Consider the following 26,764-nt stretch of genomic DNA (forward strand, 5'->3'; position numbering starts at 1 on the left):
TTTTCAAAACAAATTTGAGCCTGGCAACCTTTTTTCCTACCCAAACAGAGAAAAAGCAGGCTGAAAAATAAAAAGCCTGAATTTATTGCAGGGTTTTATGTGTGTGTGTGCCAGGGTTTCATCTTCTTAGCAAGCCTATTTTCTCCTCACCAGAAAATGATCCAGGAGCTTTTGTATTTGAAGTTAATAAGACTGTAGGTATATAAGCTGGAAATATTAGTTTGCATTTGTACTCTACTTTTGATTATAGAGGAGATCGTGGGTCAGTTACAAAGCGCCTCTTCAAACTCGTTGGTGGGAAGCAAAGATGAAGTTTCTTTCTCTTTGAGGGGATGAAGGGTTCATTGGATGAACAATGGCTATTGTATTAGATAAATGAAGATGGACAGTTGCTCTTTATAATGATATACTCATCATCTGCATTTTCTAGCTTTGAAAACAAAAAGAACAAAATTCCTGAATTAAATCTTCCTGGTTTCAATATCATATGAACCTTGATGAATAGGAGACACTGGAGATAGGCATCAGAGATTCTGGTTTTAAGGACGACACAGGCTTTATTTAGTTAAATCAACACCCCAAATCATAAAGTTCCAACCTATTTCTTCTAACACGGGAATCAAAATCTTATATAATACACATCTTAAACCATCAAATTTCTTTTGTATATGCTCAGATATGAAGACAACCAAGAAGGTAAGAAATTTCTCTCAACATTTACCAGCAGCTATTGATAAATGCCTGACAAGAGAAGAACTGTCCCCAGTAAAAGAAGTCTTCCTGAGAAATTGCCAGGTATTCCTAACTTCCTTATCCTGTATCAAGGCTCCAATAAATCTCACAATTAGAATGCTGCTTTGTCAATCTATGGAGCCAAAATGTACAAACTAGTTTTGAGTAAAATTCTCAACAAGTTCTAGTGGACTGAGTTTTCCCTTTCAGTACTGTTATGATCCTACCAATGCATTCAATATTTAGACAGTCATCCTCCACAGTATATCAAGAGGTAGGCCAATGGTAGGGAGGAGTGCTATCCATATTAGCATTTAAGAGTAGGCGGCAACTTTAGAAGTCAAGAATTAATCTGAATGCTGGGGAGGGGGGTGCAGTAATTAAGCCTAACCAAAGCAGAGTCACTCTTCCGGGAAACACAGGTAAGTTAAAATGAGAAAGATTATACCAGATTTCAGAGAATCTTTAAAGGTGGCATATTCTGAACTTAACTTGATAGAAGCGAGTACAAGCTTTTGACCTGGGGGTGGAGGGGAAAGATAAGAACAATAATATGAAAAGTGTATTGAATTAGAAGAAAATGAGGACAGGGTTATTCTAAAGCTGGTTAGAAGGAGAATAAAGAATCCAAAAGTCACTTTACAAAAAAGAAATAATTTCACCTTTCCAGTACTTTTGAGAATTCACTAAGGTCTGAAAACCTCTGTCTAAAGAGGAACACTGTTGTAAATAAGGCGTCACTGCCTTAGGAATATATAATTGAGATTTATTTATTTATTCAAGTAGAATTTTCAACCCATTAGCTCAAATAACTCATTTTATTCTTTAATGCAAAGTACAAAAGTGCTGAAGAATTGATGCCTTCCAACTGTGGTGCTGAAGAAGCCTGAGAGTCCCTTGGATAGCAAGGAGATCCAACCAGTCAATCATAAAGGAAATCAGTCCTGAATATTCATTGGAAGGACTGATGCTGAAGCTAAAGCTCCAATACTTTGGCCACCTGATGTGAAGAACTGACTCATTGGAAAAGACCCTGATGCTGGGAAAGACTGAAGGCAGGAGGAGAAGGGAATGACAGAGGACGAGATGGTTGGATGGCATCACCGACCCGATGGACATGAGTTTGAGCAAGCTCCGGGAGATGGTGAAGGACAGAGAAGCCTGGCGTGCTGCAGTCCATGGAGTTGCAAAGAGTCAGACACGACTGAGCTACTGAACAACAGCAAAGTACAAAATTATACCTAGTCACCATTTTTAACTTGTTCAAGTCCAGGTACTCACTCAACTAGGAAAATGATCCAGTTTCTATTATATTCTTTTTAAAAGAAAACAAATTGAGGTTCAAAACTTAATTGCTTTTCATTTCAAATAGGTTACTTACCATATATTTTAATAGGCAAATACACAGCTAACAAGACTATCATTACCTTTGCCTAAAGTATCCCCCTAAAGTTCACAACAGACAGCATTCCCTAGCCCTTCACAGTTCAGCAGAGCACTTTTTTCATAGATTACCTTATTTAAGCACTACAACGAACCTGAGGTAGTAGTTATTATTACTATTTTAAAGCTGAAAGAACTATAGTTTCAATATTTAAACTGCCCAAGTGAAGATCTCTGGACTAAGCTAACTCTTATCTTCTGGACTTCAGATCCCTTCACAAACTGCTTCCCCTTCTTTCCAAGGAGGTGAGGGGAAAAAAAAGCCATCAACACATACTGGTTCATTTTAAGTTAGGAGACCACCATTCCTCATCTCTTCCCAGCATTTTCTAGATATACATTTAGTATTACACTTTAAAGAGGCAAGAATTCCTGGCTTACCTGGTCCTTCTCTGGTTTATCGGAGATATCATTCAGGCTGGAAGAAGTCAGATTCCTGTGGGTCATGGCTGGGCTACCTGTAAAAACAGAAGGGGCCCGTCATTAAAGACTTCTTGTCAAAAGCACAAAGCTTTTGGTTGTACACTTCATGAACGCTAGTAGATGATGATGGGAATGGTGATGGTGCTTGAGCTGTGTTAGGACTCTCCCGAAGAGTTTTCCAGTGTTGGAAAGTAAGGTGAGAGCCCTAACATGGTTAAACAAAAAATATCTCAAGGACCTTGTTTAAGTCTTCTTTCTTGGCTTTATTTCAAGATAAATTCAGCTTTGAAAGAAAGGTATAAAACTTCTAAGCATAAAAATAAATTTACTCCTGGTTTTGGCTTGCCCTTTACACACATCCTAATCGATCTATTTCTTTGCCTATAGATGTGGACTCCTTCCTCATTTCAGCAAAGCTGGCCCCAGGACAAAAGGCCTGAACCTCCTCTCTGCCAGCCTCTGCAGTCCTTCCTAGGCACCATCAACCCCCTAAACCATCTGTATTCCATTCTCTGGCTAACATTTTGATCAAGAATATTTCTCCTTAGTGGGCATCTGAGCCAGGACCCCTACACTTCTCAGTGTTATCCCAGCTCCCCTTATTTCTTGCATTCCCATTTACCAGATTAAAATAAGCATATCCCATCTTCCTCCCTAAAATGCCAAACTTCTCATTCAAGTCAACGGACAGATTTTATCAGGAATACCCCATGGACAAGCTCCCCAGAGGTACAGCTGCTGTAGATAAAATCCACTGGCAAATCAGCCAGTGACTTCAGATGCAACCACACGAGAACAGAGAAGGGGACATGTAGATGAGAGACCATTTTCAAATAGACTGGTTAATCAACAAAATACTGAGCTTTCATTTTGCAGGTGAACTTGAAATTTCTCAGCTTACTAAGCAAAAGAATAACTTTTCAAAGGCAGGGTATTTGACCCACCCCTGCAAGGTGCTGAGTAATATGTTCCCCATTTAATCCTCAGTGATCTGACTCAGTCTGGTCTTCACACTAGGAGGACAAGGGTTGAAAAACAAACACCCAAGTTTGAACACAACTTCATACTTGCTTCCATATAATTCTTCAGATCACAGACTTCCATTCCTTCAGGCCAAAACATCAGCACAAAATTTTACCAAACACTAAAATCTACTCCTAATAATTTAATATCTATATAACAGCTGCTCTTTAAATAATATAATTGTCTTTAACTACTAGATCAATTTTCTTGAGCTGGCAAAACCAGAATTATTTTCCACTCTGCTGCATTTCATTGAGTAAGCATGGCCTAGATCTCTTAAACCCTTTACCTGGTAGGATGTTTTATTCTAGGAAAATTTAAGCATAGGGCATTTTTCAAAGGAAAGCAACATCTGAAAAAACTGCTTTACGAGCACAATTAAAAGAACCTCTTTGAAAGCCACATTTTCTTCTCTGAACCGCATACAAGGTTTCTAGGGTCCATTCAATACAAAAGACACCAGGCACAAACACGAATGCCCCCAAATAATGCTGGGCTAGAAACTAACAGGAATTGATGAGTACATACAATTTTGTACTTTACATTAAAAAACAAAACCAGTTTGTTTTTTTTTACTAAACGGGTGAAGATTCTACCTACATAAACAAAAAAAAAAAATCACAAAAACCTGAACTATTTATTCTTTTTTCCCCTGAACTTTAAACTTTTTATTTTGTATTGGGGTGTAGCCGATTAACAATGTTGTGGTAGTTTTCAGGTGAACGGCAGAGGGACTCAGCCATACATATACACATATCTATTCTCCCCCAAACCCCTCTCCCATCCAGGCTGGCATATAACACTGGGCAATGCTCCATGTGCTATACAATAGGTCCCTGTTGGTTATCCATTTTAAATACAGCAGTGTGTAAATGACCATCCCAAACCCCCTAACTATCCCCCCCCCACCCCCCCGGCCCCCAGCAACCATAAGTTCCTTTCCTAAGTCTGTGAGTCTCTTTGTGTTTTTTAGGTAAGTTCATTTGTATCATTTCATTTTAGACCCCACATATAAGGGATGTCATATGATCTTTCTCCTTCTCAATCTGACTTAACTTACTGAATTATATATTCTTAAAGCAATGAAGCCTTAGCAATCCTAAGTTTAAAGCAGCTTATATAAATAAATAGGTATACTGATTTCTAATTATTAAATCAACTGTATATAAGCATTAATACTGAAATGAATTTGAAAGCAATTTTCCATTAATTTAAATTTTCTAGGCAAAATTCTAAACTCATTGATTTACATCGGAAATTCTTCATAAATACTGCGATGGTACATTTCACCCAAGCACTGTCCTAACTGCTGCAAAATCTGAAGCAAACAAGTAAAGTTTCCATTATAATGGTAATCCTGACTGACGTTACAACTTTTCCAAGAAAGCTCATATACTGCCACATTTCTCTCATTTCTGAAAGATAGTTACAGGATAGCTCTCTGTATTTGTATTATATTGCGGTGGGGGGGTGGGGGGGGCATAGAAAAGGCACAGGACCAAGGAAGATGCAGGAACCAGATGGGAAAGAAGAGGCCACTGTTAGAAACAATCACATCCATTGTCCCTCCCAACTTTATCTGATTCTCATTAATAAAAGTAATATTAACAGCTTCACTGATGTTTAACTTTGTAACAGACTGAAAGAATTCAGAAGTCAACACTTCTAGGTAAACCTTAAGCAAGATGATCAGCATTCTTGCATCCTTTCCCACCTCCTTCCCCAGTAAACTCTCCACCTCTATCCTCCACAACACCCTGAACCAAAGACAAAGGCTTCCCAGTGTTCCAATTCAGTAGTTCCCAAAGTATGGTCCCCAGACCAGCAGTAGCAGCATCACCTGAGCACGTATTAGAAATGCAAATTCTTTTGACTCACCCCAGACAAATTTTATCAAATGCTGGGTATGGGGCCAAGCAAGGTGGGTTTTACCAAACCTTTGAAATGATTTTGAAGTAAGTGAAAGCTGGAGAACCACGACTCTAAATAAACAAGTTTCTTAACCACAGAACGTGTCCTAGTTGGAACTGAACTGCATGAAACATACACAAATTGAAACAGCAAAAGAGGAAGATATGATAACCTTGTCCTCCTCCAAGCCAGTGCTCCAAACTGTCACATCTCAAGCAAATCATGGAGTTAGCGTCTTTGCCACATAAACACACACAAAAAGAACTGTACACAGCCTTTCTTCTAAATCTTCGCCTACATACAAGCTTCCCTGGTAGCTCAGCTGGGAAAGAATCTGCCTGCAAGGCAGGAGACCTGGGTTCAATCCCTGATTTGGGAAGATCTCACGGAGAAGGATCTCATGGAGGAAGATGAATCACATCACCGATGCAAGGGGCATGAACTTGGGCAAACTTTGGGAGATTGTGAGGTACAGGGAGGCCTAGCATGCTGCAGACTATGGGGTCGCAAAGAATCAGACATGACTAAGTGACTTTAGCATGCACACATTCAATGAATATCTTTGTTATCAGAATTCACTATTTAATCAGCCTTTTCTAGAAACATATCACCCAAATCAAAGAAGGCAAGGACAAGAGATTACAAACCAGATTATACTTGGGAATCAGAAATTGCCGTGTGGCACTTCAGCAAACCTGGGAAACTTACACAAGAGTCCCTAACATTGTTCTAGTCAATAAGACACATTGGCTAAGTCAGTGTTTTCTAGAGTTTTGGCGTATAATGTAAACTCAATATACTGCAATATTGAGTGAGTGGCGGTAGCAGAAGCAAATGTCACTGTGAATCAAAAAGGTGGAAGAGAAATGTACCCAAAAGTATGCTACTTCTTGTGCAGGTAAAGATTCATCTACTCAGAGCAGCAGAGGATGCAGTGGGTTGGATGGCATCACTGACTCAACAGACATGAATTTGAGCCAACTCTGGGAGAGAGTGGAGGACAGAGAGGCCTAGTGTGCTGCAGTCCATGGGGTTGCAAAGAGTTGAGCGCAACTTAGCAACTGAACCACCACCACCACTAGTAGGCCCTTTCTATCTAATACACAGGGCAAATGAATGTTTTATAACCGCTCCTGGTCTAAAGCAACTTTGTTTTTTCCAGTCTGATTTTTACAACAGAAAAAGAAGAACCCGCCTTGAGTGAATAATCATAATAATTTCCATGTCATTGTATTTTGGCCATAAGAAAAAGAAAGCTTGGAGGAGCACATTTTCAAGCTGTTTCACACAATCGAAAACAATTTCATTTTCAAAGTACCCACTTGGCAGGTACATACTGTCTTCTATAAAAATTAATTACATTCTGTACTAAGTTTGAAAATCATTGTTATTCTTTAGCACACATGTAGCAATTCATAAAGTCCTTTGCAACTGTATCTGTTAGATACTATAAAAAGAGGTAGGAGAATGTACAGCATAAAAATGATGATACTTATATGTACACATGTTAAGTAAAAATGTAAATGTGTATGTGATGCAATGACACATAAACTGACCTCCCCATCTTATACCCTCATAATGAGCCTACAGGATATATTCTCTGTACACCTCACTGACTTACTGATACTTTTTCCCCCTTTGTTGACATAAAAAATCTACTAGAAGATGTGTATATCTAAGATTAAGAGTCAACTAATCTTTCTGAGCACTAAGTACTTTAATTTACATTACCTTACTTAATCCTCAGATAAACACTCTGAGATCAGTATCATTATTACCACTTACACATAAACAAAATGAACTTCAAGTTCATGACCACACAACAAGTATCAGTTTAAATCCAGATCTCTTAATAACAATCTAGGGACGTGGGGGGTGGGATTGGTCTCTCTATGTTATTTACATAAATAAACATACAAACATCATCATTTCTAATGAAGAGAAAATATAATGTACAACCACAAAAGATATATCCTATTTCCATGGCAATTATGTGCAATATAAAATCACCAAGGAGGTTTAAGCCAAAAATGTTCTTGGTTTCCAATTTAGCTTCTCCCAAAGATGGAGATTGCATTTCTTTACTTTTTCATTTTCATAAAGTAAAGGAGAAAAATATTCAACTCAGCTACTCTGCTTGCCATAGTGATTAGCCCAAAACCACAGCTCTGTGAAAAAGGAGAAAGGATACTAAAAGCAATAGCAAAATAATTATAAAAGCAGTAATGCTACACACTTCTGAATGTCCTAATTCACAGTCAGAGCCAAGTGTTTGTAAGATTCCACAATGAACATTCAGTCAATGCTCCACTATTTCCATACTGGTTTTCCACCTTTCAAGAAATTGCAATTTCTTCCCATTTCAACCACTAAGAACAGGAATATAACAGGACAGGGATAATAAATCTGTTGAGATATAACAAGTTTGACTGAGAAAGTCATTCCAGAAGGAATGGCTGAGATAAGCTTGGATTTTGTCAGATCAGTTTCCCAGTCTTCCATGGCAACAGACCACCAAGAGCTGTCCCCACCAAAAGTAATTTTAAGAAAAGCATGTCATCAAGACCTCCAACCCATTCTCAGTGCCCACCTCCAAATAAAATGCAGAAATATTTAAAATATAAATATGAGGCTAAAGAAAGTTTGAAATTTTATCAGCAGGAGCTCTTTGAAAGAATCTCATAATTAATAGAAAATCAGTTTGGATATTTTTGCTTGTACAATTTTTAATTATTTTGTTTTATTTAGAGGATTTCTGTTGTTTGCTCATGATTTAATATCATGTAAACTCCAAGAACGGAAAGCCAAGGCCTTTGGTTTGTCTTGTTCACAGCTACAGCCCCAGAGCTTGGCACCAGTGACACTTAATAAATATTTGTGAATGAATGAATAACAGCGACTGGGTATCACTTTACTTCCATTTGGAGTTACTACTATAAACACTACTGTTCAAAGTCTATTTCCTATGGCGGGAGATGCAATGTGCAGACTCCAAGAAACTTCAGACTTGGAAAGCCTTAGAGTAAATAAGGAAGAAGTTTGTAGCTGGCCCAGAACTAACGGAATGGAAACACACTGCCAAACTGGCTAAATTCCTGTCAGTCAGCAGCAGAAAGAGGTAAGAAAAGACAGAAGTGAGAAAGGGACACCCCGTGTGCAGGAAGAATCAGGTAAGAATGAGAGGAGACACAAGCGAGGGCGTCCCTGAGAGGAAAGGACAGCCTTGGGTAGAGAAAAGTCTGGGGACCAGAGATAAAGAATGTGCTTGGTTTGGAAAGTCAAAGCAAATTTGGAGGAAGAAGACATCAAAAGATCTAGATAACTATGGAAGTATGTGAGTCAAGTTCTAGCCAAAAGCTGAAGTCATCCCTAATGTGTGGGGCAAGGATGATGGAGAAGACATCCTTACAGAGAGAAATGGAAGAAAGCAGAGGCCAAGGCAGTGCAACCACAAAGACTATTCTCTATTTTAAAGACCATTCTCTTTTTGGGATCTCCACTGTCCACATGCCCCTTGATAATCTACCCACCCTCAACTTCTTTGACCCTATTTTCTGTGTTTTTGAATTTTCTGAACTACTCTGTTGGCTTTTCCCAAGATTCAGTGTTAGGGCTTCAACATCTCAATGTTGAACACACAGCCTTCATTTCTTCTAAGCCTTTTTAAATTTCAACCAGCAAAAGCAAAATGCTCTCACCAGAGTGATTCCCGTTCCCATTCCAATGATATTGCACTGGATATTTAATTTTTATTATGATCTAAAGTAAAAATTAAATATTTATTATGATCTAAAATGGCTTCCCTGGTGGCTCAGAAGGTAAAGAGTCTGCGTGCACTGCAGGATACCCGGGTTTGATCTCTGGGTCAGGAAGATCCCCTGAAGAAGGAAATGGCAACCCACTCCAGTATTCTTGCCTGAAAAATCCCATGGACAGAGGAGCCTGGCAGGCTACAGTCCATGAGTTCACAAAGAGTCAGACACGACTGAGCAACTTCACTTTATGATCTAAAATAGTTAAATTTTTAAAGGCATTTTTCATTCTCTTTCTGTGCACACACAACACACACGTGACATCTGAAAAGGCTCTAATCAGTTGCAGAAACATTCAGAAACAAACAAGGACTAAAAAAAATACTAAAATAGGAAAGTCCTCATAAAGGACTTTAGGGCATCTGTGGTCCCTGTGATTACATATAGTATTTGTAATTTTTTGTGTCATCAGCACATGTGTGCATGCACACACACAAACATAAAACTATGAACCAGAAGTTAACCTGTACAAAGAATATAGGTGGGAGCATAGAAAATAATTTGTTACCTTATCTCATGAAAGTAGAAAAAGAAAAGAACAGTGATGTCAGCAAGACTATGCTACTTAGTAATAGGGTAAGTTAGAAAGATCGATGGAAGATTAAGAAACAAGGAAAGGAACATCTCACTGCCTTCATGACCCAAAGTGATTTTACTAAATACTCTCTCATCAGGTTGAGAAACTGCGATAGGTCCCCATAGCCACAGTATCCCAAGCACATGTAACAGTGTCGGATTTCCTAATGTGGACTCTCTTATATCTATATGCTGATACTGGGTCCAAGACATAGAAAAAATTTCACTAATTAATAGAGAAATTCTCTGAATTGATGAAGTGTCTAAATTTAAAACAATTTAAGAAAGCTACCAATTCAACTTAGTATGTGACTTGGTAAATGAGTTTATCCTTCTCCCTTCCTAGATACTTTTAAAGTAACAGGTTAGAAATATTAAAAACAAAAAATTATAAAATCACATCAATTAAAAAAACTAATAGACGACCAACAGAGACAAGAGACTTCAAAAACTTTCTAGAAGCAAAAGAATAGGTAAGTGTATTAGAACCTGAGAGAGGATCAAGAGGGAGAGAATGAAAAAAAAAAGAGTATTAAAACTTGATACTATTTGTGCTACATAGAAACTACAGTGTGAAATATGTGCAGAAAGTCATGGAATCAAAAAAAGAGATCTTCCATGAAAAACATGGAAGAAGCTCCACACTGTAAGAGGCCAAGTACAATGGAGGCCCAAGTAAGATACAAGCAGAAAGGGATGAGTTCCTGGAAAGTCACTGCACCAAACTTTGCTACCATCCCAGTGGGTGCACACCCAGCAGCTGAGGCATTTACCCCACAGGGTTCATTGCTGAAGTGGGCTTTAGAAAAGACCAGAGAATCAGAGCAGGAGTTTGTACCTCATAGCAAAATCTTCTGAATTCTAGAATTCAGGATGACAGGATGACATTTCCTACTCACTCTAAAACAAATCCTCTTTCAGTTCAGTTCAGTTGCTCAGTCGTCTCCGACTATGCTACACCATAGACTGCAGCACGCCAGGCCTCCCTGTCCTTCACCATTTCCTGGAGCTTGTTCAAACTCATGTCCATCGAGTCGGTGATACCATCCAACCATCTCATCCTCTGTCATCCCCTTCTCCTCCTGCCTTCAATCTTTCCCAGCATCAGGGTCACTTCTCCGCATCAGGTGGCCAAAGTATTGGAGCTTCAGCTTCGGCATCAGTCCTTCCAATGAGTATTCAGAACTGATTTCCTTTAGGATTGATTTACCTGAATACAAATTCTCTTACTTGAATAAAAATGAACAATTGAGAATTATCAGATATATGAGAGGAAGCCCAAGACTAAACACACACACACACACACACAACCAAAACACAACTTCAATAAAAGAATTATAATTTAGAAAACTTAAATAAAGATTCTTAATAGTTTCCAAGAGATTTGAGAAGATACTGTATCCATAAAGTGTGGACAGAATGCTATAAAAAATAGAAAAGGAAAATGCTGTACAGTTATAACAATTTTCAAGATTACATGTGATAGTAATAAATGTATATGGGCTTGCCAGGTGGCACAGTGGTAAAGAATCCCCCTACCAATGCAGGAGATGCAAGAGATGTGGGTTCGACCCCTGGGTCAGGAAGATCTGCTGGAGAGGGAAATAGCAACCAACTCCAGTATTCTTACCTGGAAAATTCCATGGACAGAGGAGCCTGGTGGACTACAGTCCATGGGGTGGCAAAGCTTCAGACATGACTGAGCGACTAAGCACACGTTATATGTACATATATATGGGTTAGAAAAATAAAGTCAAGCAAATCTTCTAAAAAAAGTAATGGTCAAGGGGGCAAAGGCCCAGAAAATATGAAAGTACAGAGTATCAATCCATGAAGGCCAATTAGAAAGACTATTAAAACTCCTACTAAGCTGGAACAAGAAAATGAAAAAGAGAATGCTGTTACAGAGAATATCCTACAGCTAAATTAAGGATACATTTCTTCAATCACAAAGGTCCCTAGAGAAAGTAAACAAAACAAACCATATAGACACAATCCAGCACTGTATGTAAATGAATCATTAGGAAACTTCATAACACTTAAAGTGAAGAGAATACCCTAAAATTTTCTATCTAGAGAGAAAAGCAATAAGAACTGCACTTCGGAATTCTTTTAAGCAACACAAAAACAGAAGAAGAGAATGAAACTACGCTTTCAGAGTTCTGGAAGAAATATTATTTTCAACCTTCAACTGTATACTCATCTAAACTAACAATCAAGTGTGAAAAAACAATAAGGAAACTTTTGATCAGGAAAAAAAAAAAAAAGAAAACCAAACAAAATGTCAACCTTTATATGCCCTTTCATACAAAGTTACCTGAAATGCGATTTGGCAAAATGAAAAAATAAAGAAAAAGAGATGGATGGTCTCCAATTCAGGAGAGGAATGAGAGTAAATGCTGGAACAGAATCTGTGCAGCACGTCTTGGGGCAGTGGTACCTTAAGACACAGGAAAACAGAGTGGGGAAGAGGGGGGACAGCAAGGAGGGAGAGACCAGCGAGAACACGGCAGTCATAGGGTTTATCTGTGCCCTTCAGATATTAAAAGAGCTTGGGGATACAGTAACAATATCAATCTGAAAATATACAATTTAAATATACAATAAATGTACAATTTAAAACTACAGGTTAAAAAAACTGTACAAGAAAGAAGATGTAATTATAAACCATGTCATAGCTTTAAACTATATTCCTGTTGTCATAATAATGTAAATACTATTTATGAATTTCTGACTTTAACATCAACTGACAGAAAAAGACAACTGATAGATAAAGTCAAGGATGTAAATCTAACCGATACTGACAAGAAAGGGGCTTCCCCTGTGGCTCAGATGGTAAAGAGTCTGTCTGCAATGCAGGAGACCTGGTTTGATCTCTGGGTCGGGCAGATCCTCTGCAGAAGGGAATGGCAACCCACTCCAGAATTCTTGCCTGGAAAATCCCAAGGACGGAGTTGCCTGGCGGGCTACAGTCCATAGATTCACAAAGAGTCGGACATGCCTGAGCGACCTTCACATATTGACAATAAATAAAGCACCAATGACAGAAATCCCGAAGTAAAAGTGGCGAGGAGAGGGATTAGCAGGAAACCACCATCCTTTACTGACAAACGGCTGTTTAGTCGCTCAGTCGTGTCTGACTTGGCAACCCCAAGGACTGTAGCCTGCCAGGCTCCTCTGTCCATGGAGCTTTCCAGGCAAGAATTATGGAGTGGGTTGCCATTCCTTTCTTCAAGGGATCATCCTGACCCAGGGATCACACTCGTATCTCTTGCTTCTCCTGAACTGGCAAGAGGATTCTTTACCATTGAGCTACCTGGGAAGCCCAGGATCTTTTGAAAAAATAATAATTAATAGGAAATATCTAAGATTGATAAATCAGAGATAGCAGGATAAACTTATGATATAAAGTTAAGAAGATAACCATGACAAAGCCAAAAGAAAATAACAGAAACAACTAAAAGCATTAAAAGTGATTGCTACAAGGGCAAGGTCTGCAAATAGGGAAGATAATACAAAGGCGCTTGTTTCTCATTAGAAGTCCTCTGTTTACTTCAATTTCATGATTATTTACATATAATATTTTAATAAAAATTCTTAATACATATGTTTATGCATCATATGATACTGTTAATTAAATCTACTTTTATTATTTTGAAATACCTGATATTAAGTTGTCTGTTGATTAGTAGACAACCTTGGGAGTTCTAATTAAATCAAATTTCTAATATAAACATCGAGATCATGAAGAGTTTAAAATCAATTTTTTTAGAAGAGTTTAAAATCATTTTTTTTCTTTATTTTTTGGCCATGTTGCAAGGCATATGGGATCTTAGTTCCCTGACCAGAGATTAAACCTGCAACCCTCTGCATTGGAAGCACAGAGTCTTAACCTCTGGACCACCAGGGAAGTCCCCAAATCCATTTTTAAGTAGCTTTAAGATGCTCCATCGAGTGATATTTACATTATTTTTAAAATGAAGACAAAGGAAATTTTTCCTGGAGGCTCTATCTGAATTATCAAAGATTCATATCAATAGCCTTAGTCAACAAAAGGCCTTATATCCAAAATGTCTATGAAGGAAGAAAAAAGTATGAGCAGAAAAGCAAGCCATTTAACACAGTCCTACATCTGCAGACAAACAAATATATAGATAAGGATGTCAATATCAATGTTGATATAGATAATAGTTTATTAGTATCATATATAGACATAGACACAGACATAAAACTTTAAAAGAGTAACAGACACATTCTCTGGGCCTCCAGCTACAAACACAGCTCCTCCTAACCACTCTTGATTTATGGCTCACAAAATGTGACCTGGAGAAAAGCCTTGTGCAGTAACTCCTCATGGCCCTGCTGATACACATCCAACTAGTTGATACACATTGGGCAATCGGTGATCACAGGTCACACTCAAGTCAGCGAGCAGCCTCCAGGAAAGAAGGGAACAAGGACCTTTGGGCCCATCATGCCACTATCACATACACGGCTCCGAGTGTCTGCGTGAGAGCAAAAGCACAGCGTGTAACAGAGGAGAACAAACCTGACTCCATGTTGGATCTACTCCTTCAGCTCTAACCTGCGTGCGCTGTTGTTTGTGCTTGGTCATGCCGGCTCTGCACTTTGGCCTAGCCAAACAGTAAAAGAATGCTACCTATATCCTGAAATATACATAATAGCAATAGCAAAATTCTGCCTCCCAGGCTGGACCTTCAGAAACGTAATGCTTTTCATTCATACAGAGATAAAATCTGCAGAACAGAAAATAACATTTGTCTTGTTGAAGGTTTACAGGGACATCATGACCAGATCCTCCATGGATAGCTGTAAGAACAAAAGATTATCACATTCCATCCAGGGTCTGATGGGCAAAAAACCTGCCACACCCTGTCCCCCTTTAGTATCAAAGAAGCCTGAATTCTAACTCAGGTTTTTCAGGTGGCACTAATGGTAAAGAACCTGCCTGTCAATGCAAGAGACCTAGGAGATGCAGGCTTGATCCCTGGGTTGGGAAGATCCCCGAGAGAAGGAAAAGGCAACCCACTCCAGTATTCTTGCCTGGAGAATCCCAGGGACAGAGGAGCCTGGTGGGCTGTGGTCCACGGGGTCGCAAAGGGTCAGACGTGACTTAGTGACTAAGTCAGCAGTGACTTAGCACACAAGATGATTCTTCGGAAGACTAGTCTGCCATCTTCTTGGTCAGCTGGCTTTCTGAATAAAGTTGCCTTGCCTTGCCCCAGTTCCTTGTGTCTCAATTTATCAGTCTGTCGTGCACCAAGCAATATTAACTTGAACTCGGTAACAGGTCCAAGCCAACAACCTTCCCAGTGTATGCTGGCTCGTATACTCATTTTCTTTGCCTTGGAGAGGTTTAGTATACAATTTAGCCAAAGTGACATCTAGGTTCCAAATGATGAAATATCTTTGAGGCCTCACGCGATCCCAGGGTTACTCTGGGGAATTCTGGTCAGAACTAATACAGGCTTAGGATTTCCTTCGTATTGGAAAGCGCAAGTTGAACTGAATGCCCAGTTGATACTGTTTCACTCCTAAATGTCATCTAGTTATCTTGTTCTAAGAAATCCCAAGGCTGAGAGTCTTTGACTCCTTGACACAGACCTGTGTGACACGGACTGCCTTGGTCATGATTTTTCTGGCTGGTGGATGAGGTGTACAGACTGGTAACTCACACCTCATCTTGCTCAGATAAACCTAATGGGTCCATGAGGAAAAATATAAAAGGAATCCAAGGAATAACTTATATCAGCCTGACATGATGGAAAGAAGTCAAAGGCAGAGTAAGAAAAGATTATAAAATGAAATAATAATCCCCTATAGAATTGCTGTAAGGATTAAGTGTACAGCAGAAAACTAACACAACATTGTAAAGCGATTATACTCCCATTTAAAAAAAGAATTAAGCAAGGAAATGCATGAGCAAGTGTCCTACACAGGTGTTCAATAAATGCTAGTTTCTTCTCTTCCCTTTTGGCCTATAACCATAAGCATAAATTCCCTATGAAATCAAGATCCTGAGAACATGAACTACATTTGCCAGGATTAGGACCCTACCATTTGTCATTTTCCAGCCTAAGGAGGTGAGTCCAGAGATCTGAGAGGTTGTAGATGGAGGTTAAAAGCATCTGAGTTGGTTCAAGAGATGAGGACTGAGGCTCAAACGTAGGTGTCACTCATCACACAGAGGGTATGCAGTGACTTCTGGTAAACCAAAGTTAGAGCACTTCTATCTAGCGAAAGTGATTACCATGTCTCCCTGAGCAGAGGCCATTAGTAATTATTTACTTGAGAAACTTATGCAACATGTACCTAACTTGTTTAGCCGTGTTCCATCATGCTGAAAGGAAGTTCTTTAGGTAACCACTAATGCGTTCAAAGGACGCCTTGGTCTCCTTGGAACCATAGGTTCCATCTAGCACCTGTCATTCTGAATTGAGGGTAATAAATGCCTTTATCTGTTTCTTCCTCAAGTGGTAAGGAGGGTGATTTGGGTAGGAAAACAGACAGTGATAAAATGTATGAAGTTGTACCGTGTGCTGTGCTAAGTCACTTCCGTTGTTATATGAAGCCTTGACCAACAACAAAAAAGATGCAGAGACTCTAATACTTCACTGGGTCTAGTTAAGATGTTTAAAGATTGCTTAAATCAGAGGGCAAAGGTACCTGCTAGAAAATCTACTTTCTGCTGAACCAAGATGAAAAGGGGAAAAAAGCAGAGGATGAGAAAAAAAAAACACCTCATGTCAGTAATAACTTGAATCAGTATCAAAAAGTTAGCTTCAGAAATTCCTCCAACAGAGTACTAGTGGAAATTTCTCACTGTTATACATGTCTCTTACAGGGAAATAATACAGAAAGCACAAGAAGGTTAAATGCCCCACAGGATAGATACACTGTGGCTATGTTATTATAGATGCAACTCAGAGAAATCACAGAGATAAAGGACAGGGAGAACATAAACAGACTTCTCTCCCACATTTGGGAGATATGTCTTCCATGTCTTTTTCTCCTGTAACAACACATAGCTAATATCCTAAGGTCTGTTTGTATACTTTTGATGACCGGGAACTTGGCACTTAATGAAGCGATCTATTCTATTGTAACAAACTCATTCTTATATTCAGTAAAACACCTGATTTCCCAGGTTAGTAGTAGCATCTGGATGAACCAAAAGACAGTATGTGCCAATCAAAGCACATATATGCTAAGAAACAGCTGAATTTCATTTAAACACACAGAACTTCCTAGAGATAATGTACAGTCACACATGCCCTCAGACTTAACTAAGCATTTTCATAAAGGTAGAGCCCTTGCTTTATCCTTTATGTTTCCTAACACTGCAAAGTTGATCCCTGCAGTCTTCATTCCCTCCCAAGAAGCTGGTAAACAAAGGTCCCTTAGTGAGAAAACTGTGTATCCTCATACAAGAGAGATGGACCTCTATCCTTGTCAACAGGGACTGAACCTGGATCAAGTTATCAATCCTTCTTAAAAATCATTGACTTTCATGAATCGTTGAATCATGAAGATAAAAACTACACTCAAATCCTAAAACAACAATCTAAAACATTTTTGTTGTTCAGTCACTAAGTCACGTCCTACTCTTTGCAACCCCATAAATTGTAGCATCCCAGGCTCCTCTGTCCTTCACTATCTCCTGGAGTTTGCTCAAATTCACTTCTGACCCATTCATATTGGGTTGGTGATGCTATCTAAACATCTCATCCTCTACTGCTTCCTTTTCCTTTTGCCTTCAATGTCTCCCAGGAGTCCAAGTAATATCTTATTCCCTAAAATGTTTCTGGTTCTGTTCTTTGAAGCAGCAAAGTCTACCTTCCTCTAGGTGTTTGGATTAAGCCCACCTCATGAAACAACTACATTGCCCTTTCTCTGATTCCTCTCATACATACCCTGATGGCCGAGGAAGATTCCTCATTATCTGATCAAGTCCCCAAAGATCTCTAGGTTCTCATTCTCTGCCTTCAGATATGATCCACCCTCCTCCACAAGCATTTCCAACTCTATTCAAGAGAACCAGCTTAGCACTAACATCGCTCTCCCCTTGGCAAAAGCAGGTCTAGTGAGTAGGTCTGTGAAGTAGTTGTCTGCCTCGTTCAATGTATTTTTCCCAGGACTAGCTGAGCACCAGCCAAGAGAGGTACTTAAAACTATTTAAGTGAATGAGTGAACTGATCATTTGAAAAAGATTTAATGTAACACCCCAAAACTGTATCACTGTAACTGAACATAACAAAATTATCACCACTAAAGTGGAAGTGTTAGTTGCTCAGTCATGTCCGACTCTCTACAACCCCATTTTCTGTAGCCTCTGTCCATGGAATTCTCCAAGCAAGAATACTGGAACGGGTTGCCATTCCCTTCTCCAGGGGATCCTCCCAATCCAAGGATCGAATCTGAGTCTCCTGCATTGCCAGACAGATTTTTTACCATCTGAGCTACCAGTGAAGTACCAAAGGGGATGGGACACTCCCAATCCAAGATGATAACATCATTCTTACAAAGACAATAGTCACAGCTATCACCGAAATTACGAAATATCATAACAACCTACACAGCCTAAGCCTCTAGATGATTAAAAGGATATACCACTTTCTTATAGGTGCGAGGCACTTCCCTAGAAACACAGATAGAAACTATTTAAAGATGTCTTTTGGAAACTGGGGAAATGATTCAATCTTGACACAGCAATTCCTAAAATCCAGACCCCAGCTTAGGAACATGCTACAAGAATCGATTTTTAAAGGAAAATTTTTATTAAGGGAAAATTTTGTCATTATAATTGGATTTCTCCTGCTCTTTCTCCTCAAAAAGGATGCTGATATTAGTCTCTCCACTATATGCACCTAACGAGACTGTTCTTTGATTTGTAACCATGGTTACTACTTGAAGAACCCATCATAGTGTATGGCTCTTTTTTGAGGTAAAAGCTGATCATGGCCCATAAGAGTCTGTGTGTTCCAGCTGCTTCCTGGAGTTGACAAGAATGGGCCTGAGAAAATAGAACCATCCCAGAAAATTATACTTTTGAATGCTGCCTTGTTGCCCCTCATTGAGAAACACCAGGAATTTCATTTTATGATCTGAAACAACAAAACCAAGTCATCAGTGTCCACATCTCTTATTAGCAGACAAAAGCACTATCTGTGGCTAAAAGCAGAGAGATCTGAGGGCACAGAGAATGACAAGCAGAGAAGGAAATAGAAAAGAACTATGTCATCCGGAGTCCACACGCCTGAGTTCAAACCCTGGTCCCCCACTTACCACGTGATCTCAAACACTCCCCACCAGACAGGCAAGGTCAGGGCAAAAGAACAACCTCAGATTCTCAATGCTAAAAACAAAGGTCATTTATTTCTCCCTTATAATAATAATGTCCACATGGATTTTCTGGGGTTTCTGTTCTACATCTCTGCCCTTAGGCCAGGACCTAAATGCACAGAGCAGTCCTCACAAGACACACTGCTTGTTTGAGAGAAAAGAAACTCGTAAGACACGTATTGACTCTCACAGCTTTCCCTGGAAATGATACCCATCCCTTCTGCTCATGCTCCATTAACCGAAGCAAATCATGTGGTCACACCTAACTTCACGTGGGTGAGGAAGACAGCATTCATACATGCCCAGAAAAAAAAAAAGAGCTGCAGCAGTTGTGAACAGCCCTAAAGCACTATGTCAGCATAAGTATGTAACCTCAGTCGTGTCTGACTCTGCGACCCCATGGACTGTAGCCCACCAGGCTCCTCTGTCCACGGGATTCTCCAGGCAAAAATACTGGAGTGGGTTGCCATTCCCTTCTCCAGGGGATCTTCCCGACCCAGGGAATGAACCCAGGTCTCCTGCATCACAGGCAGATTCTTTATCAGCTGAACCACCGCGGAAGCTCTGACCTCACTGAGCCTCAGCAATTTCATCTATAACAAGGCTTAAGGATGCTTACATCATAGAATATTTGATGGGGATGGCATGTGGCTGAATAACTGATAGCTGGTAATAGTTCTAGTTACTTTGGTACTGGTATCTCAACCACGGATAGAATGATGTAGTCAGATAGAAATGGATGCCCTTGCCAAGGAATCGAATTCCCAAATTCTACTACTATTAGCAGTCACAAAGAGGCAGCAGGACTTCCCATACCAGTGAAGCTGGTGAGCTGGGGATGCTATGAAGACTATGATCCAACACATTCAAAACAGTCATTCTCGCTCTGGATTTGCACATTATCTCTCGTTTCAGTCTTTTCCCCCATTTTCAGGTTAAGTGCTCAATTAATCAACAAACGGCCCACAAAGTGTTGTGTGTCCAGAATTATACTGAGCCACTGAGTTAGAAGCGAACCACAGTTTTTTCCCAAAAGAACCAATTTCGGTAATAAGAATCCCCATTTATGTTCTAGACACAGCCCACACACTATCAACACCCCTCATCAAAAGAAAAAAAAAAAAGTTAAAACTAAGTCACACAAATAAGGAAATGTAGATGAATTTGAAAAGACTACCCAACAGTCAAAAACTAAAATGGAAAAAAAGAGAAAGTGTGCCTCAGGTAAATAGATTCTGTACATTCTAGTTATGTAGATGGTACAGTTATTCTATTTCCTTTCTTATTTGTTTTCAGACTGACTAAGTTCTTAAAGAAGATGAGAGCCCATCTTGTCCATACAAATCTAATGGGGCAAAGGAGATACAAGTGTGACTGATAGCACATGATTTGCAAATAATGTACCCACAACAAGAGGTGGGTAGATGAGTCCAGCCCAACATTTACTAAACTTCTACTAAGTGTGCTGCACTCTGCTTTGCAGAGGAGATTCAAAGATGAGTGAGATGTGGTTCAGGCTCTTTGAGCAATCAGCCAACCATGAAGGAAGTGTATTTGTACTATGGTGTGGTGATAAAGTAATGGCTGGGAGAACGAGCACAGAAATGAAGGAGAGGTATATGGGTGGGAGGGAAGGAAAGGAAAGAAAAGAAAGAATCTCCTGGAGGAAATAAGAACTTCAAGGATTAATTAAATGTATTCAGTCGCATGGGAGAAGTCGCAACAGCATGAATAAGGGATACAGAGATTGAAAGTTCTGGAACCTAAGTAAATGAGGACCCCAAATATTACTGGAGCTTGTAGTATTAAAATGGAAATGTCAAGAGATGATTAAGAAGAGTTAAGCAGAGACCAATGCAAGGAGCATCATCTCATAGTTTAGAGAACTTGACCTTCTCAACATTGGCAAGGCTACGAAGCTTGGGCTTGAAAAGACAGCGAGGGGGCACTAAAGTTTTTGAGCAAAGGGAGTGATATGTTTGCATCTGTGACTACACAGGTCCTTCTGGCAGTTGTGAAAGATGGATTTCAAGGAGTAAGAATGAAGGCTGGGAAAAGAAGAGGATATTAAAATAATTCATGCAAGAGATAATACAGATACAAAGTAGGGAAATTGTCATGGAGAGTTAGGGAAAGGCAGGAATGACTAGGAAGGAAAATAGCAGAAGGGGATGAAGAACAAGGAGGATGAGATGACAGGGGCTTCTGGCCTGACAAGTGAAGGATGGGAGGCTCCTGAGATGGGGGACACAGTAAGAGGAATACAGTTGGGACCCAAATTACCAGGACAATGCTAAACACCATAAGCATTCAGTTTGCAACAGAAAAAAAGGCCATTATTTCTGAAGATTCTGCCAGTGATTTTCATCAAAGTAAAATTCTACTGCTTGCTGCCAAGAAGAAATTTCATTATTAACTTTGGAATTGATATCTGCAGCTAGAATATTACATTTGCTTTTCCTCCAGTTTCTCTTGCTCACATGTAGACAGACACACTAATTCAAGTAGTTAGATCTTCAGTGGTCTCCAAGAATTAAATTCAGGCATTGTTTGGTCTCATAAAAGTGGTTTACTCTGTATCTGCTTGAAACATTCTCCATCAGTTTTGAATGAATCCCTTCTATCTCAGAAGTCTCCCGTAAAACCACAGCCTCAGCAGTTCTTTGGGAGGCCTTGAACTGGTAACCCCAGTCCTTTCTCACTATGAGAAAAGCTCTTTTCCTCCATCTATGAGGGTATGCAGGAGGTGAATATTTTCTTCACACTGGCCTTGCATAGCTTTACATAGCTCTCAGCATTGCCCAAAAGGACACACTCCAAAGTCAAGCCCACGATTTCTGTTACAACTGGGTGGGAGTCATTGGTGCTATTCACCAAAGATTTCTTAATCTCCACCCTCTAGGCACATGGTAGGATAACAATTCTTTGAAATTAGGTGTGGACATATGACTCACTCTGGTGGATGAAATATGAGTGAAAGTAACACGTCATTGCTGGACACAAGTTATTGAGGCAACCCATGAGTCACCATAACTCTTCCCCATGCTACAGTGACTGTGGAAGCATGAACTGAGATAAGGCTACTGCTGGCCTGCATCATGATCTAGATCTGGATCATGGGCCATGATCATCATCTAAGGATGATAAACACAGCTCTCCGGAGTCCCATATTAAACACGTAATAGTGTGAGAAAGAAACTTCTATGATGTTAACTGAGAGACATTTGGGGTTAGTTGCCACTGTAGCAAAATCCAGCCCATCTTATTATTACTTGTCCTGAAAGCAGCAAAGAAAGAAGGGTAGAAAGACCTTAAAATTAAGATAACACCCTTAACCATGTCAGGAATTAAAACTAAGGTTTTTAAATTTTCTGTTTTTTAATTTACAATAACATAATAAACTCACTGCAAGTTGCCATAAGTAATGTATTTTATGAAAAATAACTGCATTTTCCAAAACAAAAGAATGGCATTCTTTCACATTTTTACACATCTCTTCAATGTATGGTTTACTCTACATCTAGATTCTCTTGTCTGATTCTGTGTTCAATCTTTTGAGATATATTGTTTTGGTTGAAAATGACACAGAGAAAATCCAAAGGCCTTTCAAACTCTTTGAAGGAGTCTCAGGGCTACCCAGGGGTCCCCAGTCCCCATTTTGAGAGTCAGTTCTGTAGTGTGATTAGTCAGAAAACTTTTTCTGTAAAGGGGGACATAGTAAATATTTTAGGCTTTATAGGCCATACAATCTCTTTGCAACTACTGAACTCTATCACTGAAGCATGAAAGCAGCCATAGACAGTACATAAACTAAAGAGCGTGGCTGTGTTTTAATAAAATTTTATTCACAAAACCATGCAGTATATCAGATTTGGTCCATGGGCCTTAACTGTTCACCCCTGCAATAGACGATACCTAAATCAATTCGATATGGGTCCTGCTTAAGAATATGGGCCCTACCTCTATTGTAGACCACACACTACAGTAAGTAAGATGTACCCTCACACAATACAAAACTGAATGAGACAAGGTCATAGAAGGTGGCACAAAAAAGGTGCCTGCAGAGTTCAAGGTCAGCGGAGGGTATCTCGGGTTGGAAAGGTTGCAAGGAGAATGTGGACCTTGAACAACCAGCAGAATTTCGACAGACAGTCTCAGGAGGAAGGAGAGTATTCCAAGTGGAGAGAATGTTCAGGACAAAGACAAAAACAGAGGGAAGAACTCGGCAAATTTAAGAAATGATAAGCAGCTTCTGAAATCTAATGCAGATAAAGGGAAATGCAGCAGCATAAGATGGTGCTTCCTCAACTTCAGGGCACTGTCCAATGGGCTTGAATGCCAGGCCCAGGGGGGCTGGATATGATCTGAAATGCACTGACGTGCCACTGACCATTTCTACATGAGGATGTCAGCCAGGAATGATAACATTAATTGGAAGGCAGAGATTAGGACACATTTCCCCGTACCCAGTTATAAGCAGTGACCCCAGATAACAGGACAAGCAAGAGAAAATAAGAATCTGAACAAAAGCAATAGCGGTAAGACCAGAAAGAAGACAAACGTAAGCAACATGACAGGTATCATTTAACAGACTCAGTTACTCTGTTAAATTAATCTCTTCCCTTCCCACTGCAGGTAGAAGGGAAGAGAGAATGCATAATCAAAGATGACTTTAAGGTTCCAATCCTGAAAGAAGGGAGAAAGATGGTAATAGACAGCAAGGTCAGGAAAATGGCCAGATTTGGTGATGAGAAGAAGAGTTTGATTGTGAACATATCCCACATACCACCATTTGCAAACAAGTGTGAATGTTCACAAGTCTCAAGCTCTTCTTGTTGGGGGGAAAAAAAACTCTATTTTATAGTTAAAGTAGATGGTCAAAGTTTTTTGAAATCTTTGTCTCTTAAAATCTCCTCCAAGTCCCCAGAACTCCAAAATACAACAGAATTTCTAAGTTTTTATTCTTTTCCCACCTTGATTCTATTAATAACCTCAGGAGTCAGCATGTACTTTAGTCCATTATAAATGCAGTATCATATATCAATGAAATAACTAATGGGCCATCTTTAAGGAGCTCAGGATAAACAGTAAACAACACCCCCTCTTTTTAAAAGTGGTAAGGGCTGTCTGCATTTGAAGAATGTTGTAATTAATTCTTGGGATACTACACAACTTTACTGAACATCTATGTTAACTAAAAAATCTGAAGGTAGCTTTCAGGTTCTTGAAAGATTTCACCTCCTACGGTCTTTTGAAAATTGTAACTATGAAAAGCTACAGTGAAAGGATTTTGAAAGTTATACTTGGATTTCCTTTTGCCCTTTTAAAGGCCAAAAAATGTATGTAAGAACCATACAGTAAATGACCAAATAAATATTCCCAATCAAGAACAAGTCCATATGTCGAACATAGGGATGGAAGGTGAATCAAGATGAAAATGCTCTAAATTCATTAGTTCCCTAAAGAAAGCTGTCACTCTGTACCCCAAAGGTAAATTTAAATGGGTCCCCTAAACTAAGGTGAGAATGTGATAACAAAGCACAATTCTAAAAGAGTATTGGCCCATGATAAATAATCTAAAACTCTCCTAGTGAGGACATCCCTGGAAGGCCAGTGGTTAGGACTCCAAACTTTCACGACAAAGGGCCTGGGGTTCAATCCCCGGTGGGGAAACTCAGATCTGACAAGCCACACAGCATGGCCCCCCCAAAAAGAAAACACAACCCAAAATCCCAAAACCTAGTGAAACGCATCTTCAAAGATGGTCACAGCAAGCATGAAAGGGGCAGAAATCAGAACTGCTGTGTTTCTGTACACCCCACCACCCTTTTCTAAGGTGGGTTTCCTAGCATCTCCCTGGTTGCAAGTTCAAATTCTGAGCTCCTTTCTCCTCCTCCCCTGACCTTCAATTGGTGCCAAGTCCTGCAGATGCCATCTCCTCACATGTCATGCAATATCACCACCTTTCCATCCCCACAGTCACAATCCTAGCCCAGATCTGCATTCTCTCAAACTGATCTCCTGCAATCACCTAACTCTCTCCCTACTTCCAGGCGTCCCCCTACTAATAATTAATTCCCTAATGCACAGTTCTATGTGTGTGCTCAGCTGCTGCGGGCGTGTCCAACTCTTTGCAACTCCATGGACTGTAGCCTGCCAAGTTCCTCTGTCCATGGGATTCTCCAGGCAAGAATACTGGAGTGGGTTGCCATGCCCTTCTCCAGGTGATCTCCACCCAGGGATCAAACCCATGCCTCCTGCATTGCAGCAGATTCTTTACCACTGAGCCATGGGGGAAGCCCTCTGATCATACTGTGTCTTTGCTAACTGACGTGCACAGACCTTCCACAAAACAGCTTCATGATTTCACCACCTTAACACTCACATATTCAGTTCTCATGCCCTGTCTGCTAATTAAATGTGTGAATATATTCCATGTCACACAAACTCTTCTCTGTTCTCAACAATCTAGTTGCTTTTATACTTTTCCTTCAGTGTAATATCACCTTTCCACGTCTCACCCTGCTTTCACTACAACTTTCATGTACGGAAGGACGGTCCACCCTTTATGGCCCATTGAAAAGCCTACCTTTCCTGAGAAGACGAATTCCCCCAATTTGCTCTTTATGCCCACTATCCATTCTCCCGACAAGCATTTTCAGAGTATAGCATGTACCACTATGTTACATGCTGCAGACAACAGGTCTGCCCTCACACTTCTGCGGTGGCCCTGCTTCTCTCAAAAGTGCTGTCAGCTGGGAACTTCCTTCACCTCTTCCTCTCCCACTGGACTACAAAACTAGAAGAGGAAGAGCTTGGGGAATGTTTGTTGACTTGAACCTGTTCAAGTGAAATCTCTGGGCTCAAGACTTTCCTAAAGAAGTTCCAAAACTCTTTAAGAAAACTCTTGAGCCACAGAAAATTACAATTTTTATTTTATCAGTAAACTTTCCAACAGTTAAAAGACTTGAACTGCTTAATTCCAGAAATGCCCACAAAGAGAATAAAAAAAATTTTTTTTTCCTAAAGCAAAAGAGCCCCGCTCAGATTTCAGTTCTTTAAATTCTCATGTTAACTGTATAACCTGGTTGTAAGACAAAACAAGAATCTATAGAATTATACCACCATGGTTTCATTTTTTAAAAATTATCTAATATTAATACTTGGGATAATAATAATATCACCACTAGATAAGCACCTATTAAAAAACAAAACAAAACACTGAGCTGAACCAGGAGATCCTTGCCTGGTAGATTTACAAACTAGACAGAAAGACACACACAAAGCAAAGTGAAGACAGATGCCGGAATCTGCAGATGGCGGCAGGAAAAAAACCCTAAACCTCCTTTTCTTCTCTAAAGTTCAGACCTAAGAGTCTGAAGCAGGTGATCTCCACAGCCCATTACTTGAAAAGGACACAAGTGTTTTCTAAGGGGCTCAGAGGATGTGGGCTATCAGCCATTAAACTGAATTCAGAGATA

At 39.7% G+C, this 26,764-nt stretch overlaps 1 protein-coding gene across 6 annotated transcripts in view; it reads right to left on the bottom strand.

Moving 5' to 3' along the window:
• The window catches only part of SLC4A4 (solute carrier family 4 member 4), a 422,503-nt gene that overhangs the window by 145,540 nt on the left and 250,199 nt on the right, over window positions 1-26,764 (bottom strand). For all 6 annotated transcript variants that reach the window (XM_070458312.1, XM_070458313.1, XM_070458310.1 and 3 more), the window contains exon 7: window positions 2,557-2,633. In XM_070458312.1, the coding sequence (XP_070314413.1) occupies window positions 2,557-2,633 (77 nt within the window). The remainder of the gene's footprint in view (window positions 1-2,556; window positions 2,634-26,764) is intronic.

The sequence above is a fragment of the Odocoileus virginianus genome, chromosome 29 (genome assembly GCF_023699985.2).
Source record: "Odocoileus virginianus isolate 20LAN1187 ecotype Illinois chromosome 29, Ovbor_1.2, whole genome shotgun sequence".
NCBI classification, from domain to species: domain Eukaryota; kingdom Metazoa; phylum Chordata; class Mammalia; order Artiodactyla; family Cervidae; genus Odocoileus; species Odocoileus virginianus.